This window comes from Oncorhynchus mykiss, chromosome 12 (assembly GCF_013265735.2).
Source record: "Oncorhynchus mykiss isolate Arlee chromosome 12, USDA_OmykA_1.1, whole genome shotgun sequence".
NCBI lineage: Eukaryota > Metazoa > Chordata > Actinopteri > Salmoniformes > Salmonidae > Oncorhynchus > Oncorhynchus mykiss.
This window is the reverse complement of record NC_048576.1, coordinates 97,969,578-97,978,189: the sequence shown is the minus strand read 5'-3', so window position 1 is coordinate 97,978,189 and position 8,612 is coordinate 97,969,578. Positions and strand designations below refer to the sequence as shown.

Below are 8,612 nucleotides of genomic sequence, written 5' to 3'. Positions count from 1 at the left end.
ATCTAGAACTCTAGCAGTGGGAGGACTTGGGGGAATCTAGAACTCTGGCAGTGGGAGGACTTGGGGGAATCTAGAACTCTGGCAGTGGGAGGACTTGGGGGAATCTAGAACTCTGGCAGTGGGAGGACTTGGGGGAATCTAGAACTCTGGCAGTGGGAGGACTTGGGGGAATCTAGAACTCTGGCAGTGGGAGGACTTGGGGGAATCTAGAACTCTGGCAGTGGAAGGACTTGGGGGAATCTAGAACTCTGGCAGTGGAAGGACTTGGGGGAATCTAGAATGGGTGGCTATTGTCATCGCTTTCTCACATACTGATTTCATGTGTTATGTTCCAATCAGAGTCAAACACCTTTCTATCCCTTTTATATTAGTGGTTTGTGTCTCATTCCATGTTTTAAATGTATTTGTAGATCATTCAGTCTAACAACCATGGTTGTAAAATTCAGGTTGTTTTCCTGGTTGGAGTTCTGGGGAAACTTGGGAAAGTTACCGTCATTCTGAAACCTTACTAACTACAGTGTTCTGTCTATAGATGAACGGTCAGTAAGGTGTTTCTGACACACTGACTAACAACAATCACCATTATAGCTTTACCAGGGTCTGTGTGCGACACAGCCACTGTTTGTAAGTACAGTAACTGTAAGGCGCAGTATGTACGAGAACCCAAACCGTCCGAGACGTTGACTATAGTTTTGCCTTCGGTCATGTGATCATGGCTTATAGAACAGAGGTCCACAGCTCAGGTTTTCATTTGTCCCCTGGCACTAAGTTGATTAAGTAATATCATTGATTGGATAGAGTACACACACACACACACACACACACACCTGGTGGCCCAGGTCAAAATTAGTCTGTTGTTTAAAGTTAGACTCTGTGAAATGATGTTGCCACGAGCAACACCGCAGATACTAAGATGAGCGAGATGCAACACTTCTCTCTCACACAGTCACACACGGTATCTGTGCACGTACACGTGTTCACTTCAGAGTGATGTTGCTTCTAGCTTGGTGGCCATGATTTCTTTGTAGAAACAGAATGGAAACTGTGTGTGTGTAGAGGCGTGAGGGACAGGAGCTTGCCATTGATTGGTCAGGAGGAGAAGACATACTGTGGTTTGTGTCAATGAGATTTGAGATGAAAAACCAAAACAGGGGACAAGTTGAGCCTCGTGCTTCAATGCTCTTAGTAGTGTAAATTGACCCACTCTGCTGTTTACTGTCTACATCGGCGTGGATGGGTTGAGGGGTCATCGGAGGGGAACGGCGTGGATGGGTTGAGGGGTCATCGGAGGGAGGCTGTCCGAGGGGAAAGGCGTTGAGGGGTCATCGGAGGGGAAAGGCGTGGATGAGTTGAGGGGTCATCGGAGGGAGGCTGTCGGAGGGGAAAGGCGTGGATGAGTTGAGGGGTCATCGGAGGGGAAAGGCGTGGATGGGTTGAGGGGTCATCGGAGGGGAAAGGCGTGGATGAGTTGAGGGGTCATCGGAGGGGAAAGGCGTGGACGGGTTGAGGGGTCATCGGAGGGAGGCTGTCGGAGGGGAAAGGCGTGGATGGGTTGAGGGGTCATCGGAGGGGAAAGGCGTGGATGGGTTGAGGGGTCATCGGAGGGAGGCTGTCGGAGGGGAAAGGCGTTGAGGGGTCATCAGAGGGGAAAGGCATGGATGGGTTGAGGGGTCATCGGAGGGGAACGGCGTGGATGGGTTGAGGGGTCATCGGAGGGAGGCTGTCCGAGGGGAAAGGCGTGGATGGGTTGAGGGGTCATCGGAGGGGAACGGCGTGGATGGGTTGAGGGGTCATCGGAGGGAGGCTGTCCGAGGGGAAAGGCGTGGATGGGTTGAGGGGTCATCGGAGGGGAAAGGCGTGGATGAGTTGAGGGGTCATCGGAGGGAGGCTGTCGGAGGGGAAAGGCGTGGATGAGTTGAGGGGTCATCGGAGGGGAAAGGCGTGGATGGGTTGAGGGGTCATCGGAGGGGAAAGGCGTGGATGGGTTGAGGGGTCATCGGAGGGGAAAGGCGTGGATGAGTTGAGGGGTCATCGGAGGGGAAAGGCGTGGACGGGTTGAGGGGTCATCGGAGGGAGGCTGTCGGAGGGGAAAGGCGTGGATGGGTTGAGGGGTCATCGGAGGGGAAAGGCGTGGATGGGTTGAGGGGTCATCGGAGGGAGGCTGTCGGAGGGGAAAGGCGTTGAGGGGTCATCGGAGGGGAAAGGCATGGATGGGTTGAGGGGTCATCGGAGGGGAAAGGCGTGGATGGGTTGAGGGGTCATCGGAGGGAGGGTGTCGGAGGGGAACGGCGTGGATGGGTTGAGGGGTCATCGGAGGGAGGCTGTCGAAGGGGAAAGGCGTGGATGGGTTGAGGGGTCATCGGAGGGAGGGTGTCGGAGGGGAAAGGCGTAGATGGTCTCTAGAGCAAGTCCAGGGGCAGACGGGCAGCACGTTGTCATCGAGGTGGCGCAAAACTCCACCTATCAGAGGGCACGGTGGAGCTGTTACCATATGGCTTGTACCTATCCAATCTTTTCCTATCCAGAGTAGGGAATAGGGGTCAAGGTTTTTGGTTTAGGATTCTGTTTAGTGCTCCCATTCTTCGGTTTCGTCCCAATTCTCTTCCTTGCTCACATAGTGTGTCCACTTGGCTTGCACACTCCCTGTCGTAGATTTAAAAGCATGGGATTGGTATAAGCATTGGCTGGAGGGAGGAGGGGAAGTTTCCAGCGTTGCTAAGTCCATGCAACAACAAAGTGTGCAAGTGCACACTTCAGGAGAAGGGGGAAAAAGGGTGGTGATTCGGGATGTGGCCTTCAAGCTCTCATTGACATTTGACAAGGCCTGTGGGATGCATCCCAAATGGAACCTTGTTCCTTCTATAGTGCACTACTCTAGAGCCCTGGTCAGGAATAGGGTGTCTGTTTAGGGAAGAGGAAGAGGACTCTGGTCAAACGAAGTGGTCTATGTAGGGAATAGGGTGTCTGTTTAGGGAAGAGGAAGGGGTCTATGTAGGGAATAGGGTGTCTGTTTAGGGAAGAGGAAGGGGTCTATGTAGGGAATAGGGTGGCCAGAGGACCATTGTATTATGATGATGATGATGATGATGACTGTACAAGGTTTGCTTTACTGTTTGTGCTCAGTTCTAATCCTTTTGGTTGTTTCCTAATGGCAGGTCAAGCAATAAATCAAATACATTCTTACAAAGGGTGTCAACTGTGGTCATTGATGGTTTGTCTGAGGTGTGTCTCGTTCTCTCTGTGTGTATGTCCATTCTGAAGTCCTTCATCACCAGAACTCTGCACAATAGTCACTAACAGAGGAACCCACTGGACACATGTCATATGTCCCAAATTGCCCCTTAAATCCCTATGTGTGCACTACTTTTGACCAGAACCCATTGGGCTGTCGGGGGAAAAAAAAAAAAACTTTCCCTTTAAACACGTTCGTTTTTTTCCGGGAGGTTCCGCCGGGATTCGACACTGCCTCCCTCCGCTACTGCAGCCTGGTCGCGAGGAGCTGTACCAATTCACTTATTATTAGCGATATCAGAAACTATAAACAATTTGCCATTTTAAAACCAGGGAATAGTCCGTCGTTGGATACCACCACCCTCTGCGAAATGCAGGCCATCAAATGCGTCGTGGTGGGCGATGGGTAAGACCTTTTGTGTGTGTGTTTAGGCTGAAAATGTGTCCTTTTTCGAGTCTGTGAGGGCAATTGTTGCAGTAAGGGCTGGGGCTATAGCGGGTTGAATGGGTCGGCGTTCACTTCTCTACAATCCGCTCTCTCATCAGTGCGTGAGCGTGAAATGAATGTGGAGCAATTATACATTTTTTATTTTGTTAGCCTACTTTGTGATTTCATGTTATCAATGCATTCGCCACATTTTCCGCCAGGTTTTGCACAATGCATTCATAAGTTCGGGTGTGAAATATTCTGTCTGAAATTGAACTAAAGCTATTTGAACGTTTCATTGAAATATAAAAACAATAAATAACTAAAGCTTCTCGGATTAACAACATTTGGAAACCCATATTTGTCGGGGTGGGTTTGAGCAGAATTGTAAAATATACATTAATATGTGCATAGTTGCAGAAATGTCGCTGGGAGGGCTTGGCTGAGACTCATTAAATGATGTCATGCTTTCACACCTACACAGCCAGCTCCTACGGAGGCACGGGCTACGGATGGGCATGGACACCTATGCAAAATGCCGTGTTTTATATAGCCTTTCTACCATAGACATCTTTGAAAGACAGGTTTATTTGACTTCTGCTACATTGTGATGCGGTGCGGATGCGGCATAGATTTTGGGTAGTGTGTGGAGGTAGGGTGCACTGGACTGCATAGCATAGCTAAACAGAGGTGGGGGGGACTGTCTAGGATTTTTTTTAGGGGATGGGCAACACACACACACACATGCGCAATATTGTACAACTACCCTAATTCAGTCCCATTCAAAACCCTATTTTCCCTAACCCGTAAACTAACCCTAGTGTGGGTCCAAAAGCCTTCTTAACAGCTTCTACCCCCAAGCCATAAGACTCCTGACCAGCTAATCAAAGGGCTACCCAGACCCTCTTTAACACTGCTGCTACTCTCTGTTTATTATCTATGTATAGTCACTTTAACTCTACCTACGTGTACATGTTACCTCAATTACCTCAACTAACCAGTGCCCCCGCACATTGACTCTGTACCATAACACACTGTATATAGCCTCCACATTGACTCTGTACCAGTACCCCCTGTATATAGCCTCCACATTGACTCTGTACCGTAACACCCTGTATATAGCCTCCACATTGACTCTGTACCGTAACACCCTGTATATAGTCTCCACATTGACTCTGTACCGTAACACCCTGTATATAGCCTCCACATTGACTCTGTACTGTAACACCCTGTATATAGCCTCCAATTTGACACTGTACCAGTACCCCCTGTATATAGCCTCCACATTGACTCTGTACCGTAACACCCTGTATATAGCCTCCACATTGACTCTGTACTGTAACACCCTGTATATAGCCTCCACATTGACTCTGCACCGTAACCCCCTGTATATAGCCTCCACATTGACTCTGTACCGTAACACCCTGTATATAGCCTCCACATTGACTCTGTATCGTAACACCCTGTATATAGCCTCCACATTGACTCTGCACCGTAACCCCCTGTATATAGCCTCCACATTGACTCTGTACCGGTACCCCCTGTATATAGCCTCCACATTGACTCTGTACCGGTACCCCCTGTATATAACCTCCACATTGACTCTGTACCGGTACCCCCTGTATATAGCCTCCACATTGACCCTGTACCGGTACCCCCTGTATATAGTCTCCACATTGACTCTGTACCGGTACCCCCTGTATATAGCCTCCACATTGACTCTGTACCGTAATACCCTGTATATAGCCTCCACATTGACTCTGTACCGGTAGCCCCTGTATATAGCCTCCACATTGACCCTGTACCAGTACCCCCTGTATATAGCCTCCACACTGACTCTGTACCGTAACACCCTGTATATAGCCTCCACATTGACTCTGTACCGTAACACCCTGTATATAGCCTCCACATTGACTCTGTACCATAACACCCTGTATATAGCCTCCACATTGACTCTGTACCGTAACACCCTGTATATAGCCTCCACATTGACGCTGTACCGGTACCCCCTGTATATAGCCTCCACATTGACTCTGTACCGTAACGCCCTGTATATAGCCTCCACATTGACTCTGTACTGGTACCCCCTGTAAATAGCCTCCACGTTGACTCTGTACCAGTACCCCCTGTATATAGCCTCCACGTTGACTCTGTACCGTAACACCCTGTATATAGCCTCCACATTGACTCTGTACCGTAACACCCTGTATATAGCCTCCACATTGACTCTGTACCGTAACACCCTGTATATAGCCTCCACGTTGACTCTGTACCGTAACACCCTGTATATAGCCTCCACATTGACCCTGTACCAGTACCCCCTGTAAATAGCCTCCACATTGACTCTGTACCGTAACACCCTGTATATAGCCTCCACATTGACCCTGTACCAGTACCCCCTGTAAATAGCCTCCACATTGACTCTGTACCGTAACACCCTGTATATAGCCTCCACGTTGACTCTGTACCGTAACACCCTGTATATAGTCTCACTTCTTATTTTGCTGCTGCTGTTTAATTATTTGTTACTTTTATTTTCAATGTTTTACTTAACACTTATTTTTATTTTCTTAACTTCTTAAAGCATTGTTGGTTAAGGGCTTGTAAAGTAAGCATTTCACTGTAAGGTCTACCTACACCTGTTGTATTCAGCATTTCACTGTAAGGTCTACCTACACCTGTTGTATTCAGCATTTCACTGTAAGGTCTACCTACACCTGTTGTATTCAGCATTTCACTGTAAGGTCTACTACACCTGTTGTATTCGGCATTTCACTGTGAGGTCTACTACACCTGTTGTATTCAGCATTTCACAATAAGGTCTACTACACCTGTTGTATTCAGCATTTCACTGTAAGGTCTACTACACCTGTTGTATTCAGCATTTCACTGTAAGGTCTACTACACCTGTTGTATTCAGCATTTCACTGTAAGGTCTACTACACCTGTTGTATTCAGCATTTTACTGTAAGGTCTACTACACCTGTTGTATTCAGCATTTTACTGTAAGGTCTACCTACACCTGTTGTATTCAGCATTTCACTGTAAGGTCTACTACACCTGTTGTATTCAGCATTTCACTGTAAGGTCTACTACACCTGTTGTATTCAGCATTTCACTGTAAGGTCTACTACACCTGTTGTATTCAGCATTTCACTGTAAGGTCTACTACACCTGTTGTATTCAGCATTTTACTGTAAGGTCTACTACACCTGTTGTATTCAGCATTTCACTGTAAGGTCTACTACACCTGTTGTATTCAGCATTTCACTGTAAGGTCTACTACACCTGTTGTATTCAGCATTTCACTGTAAGGTCTACTACACCTGTTGTATTCAGCATTTCACTGTAAGGTCTACTACACCTGTTGTATTCAGCATTTTACTGTAAGGTCTACTACACCTGTTGTATTCAGCATTTCACTGTAAGGTCTACTACACCTGTTGTATTCAGCATTTCACTGTAAGGTCTACTACACCTGTTGTATTCAGCATTTCACTGTAAGGTCTACTACACCTGTTGTATTCAGCATTTCACTGTAAGGTCTACTACACCTGTTGTATTCGGCATTTCACTGTAAGGTCTACTACACCTGTTGTATTCAGCATTTCACTGTAAGGTCTACTACACCTGTTGTATTCAGCATTTCACTGTAAGGTCTACTATACCTGTTGTATTCAGCATTTCACTGTAAGGTCTACTACACCTGTTGTATTCAGCATTTCACTGTGAGGTCTACTACACCTGTTGTATTCGGCATTTCACTGTAAGGTCTACTACACCTGTTGTATTCGGCATTTCACTGTAAGGTCTACTACACCTGTTGTATTCAGCATTTCACTGTAAGGTCTACCTACACCTGTTGTATTCAGCATTTCACTGTAAGGTCTACTACACCTGTTGTATTCAGCATTTCACTGTAAGGTCTACTACACCTGTTGTATTCAGCATTTCACTGTAAGGTCTACTACACCTGTTGTATTCAGCATTTCACTGTAAGGTCTACTACACCTGTTGTATTCAGTATTTCACTGTAAGGTCTACTACACCTGTTGTATTCAGTATTTCACTGTAAGGTCTACTACACCTGTTGTATTCAGCATTTCACTGTAAGGTCTACCTACACCTGTTGTATTCAGTATTTCACTGTAAGGTCTACTACACCTGTTGTATTCAGTATTTCACTGTAAGGTCTACTACACCTGTTGTATTCAGCATTTCACTGTAAGGTCTACCTACACCTGTTGTATTCAGCATTTCACTGTGAGGTCTACTACACCTGTTGTATTCAGCATTTCACTGTAAGGTCTACTACACCTGTTGTATTCAGCATTTCACTGTAAGGTCTACTATACCTGTTGTATTCAGCATTTCACTGTAAGGTCTACTACACCTGTTGTATTCAGCATTTCACTGTAAGGTCTACTACACCTGTTGTATTCAGCATTTCACTGTAAGGTCTACTACACCTGTTGTATTCAGCATTTCACTGTAAGGTCTACTACACCTGTTGTATTCAGCATTTCACTGTGAGGTCTACTATACCTGTTGTATTCAGCATTTCACTGTAAGATCTACTACACCTGTTGTATTCGGCGCACGTTACAAATACAATTTGATTTGATTTGAGCTCCTAACCCTCAACCTAATTCTAAACCCCCTAGAAACAGCATTTGACCTTGTGGGGACCAACAAAATGTCCCCAGTTGGTCAAAGTTTTGTTCGTTTACTGTTCTTGTAAGGACTTCAAGTATAGCTATAAACATGTCCACACACACACACACACACACACACAGGTAATGATGTGGAATCTTCAGATAGCAGGCCCCCCCCTCTCTGATATTTCTATTTTTATTTAACTACGCAAGTCAGTTAAGAACAAATTCTTATTTACATTGACGGCCTACCAAAAGGCAAAAGGCCCACTGCGTGGACGGGGGCTGGGATTAAAATA

General features: G+C 46.5%; 1 protein-coding gene across 1 annotated transcript in view; it reads left to right on the top strand.

Annotated features, from left to right (window-relative positions):
• The first annotated feature begins 3,441 nt into the window (after positions 1–3,441).
• Positions 3,442–8,612, top strand: part of LOC110485313 (ras-related C3 botulinum toxin substrate 3) — a 14,996-nt gene continuing 9,825 nt past the window's right edge. Inside the window, exon 1 of the mRNA XM_036939425.1 lies at positions 3,442–3,637. Coding sequence (XP_036795320.1) covers positions 3,603–3,637 — 35 coding nt within the window. The 5' untranslated portion in view covers positions 3,442–3,602. The remainder of the gene's footprint in view (positions 3,638–8,612) is intronic.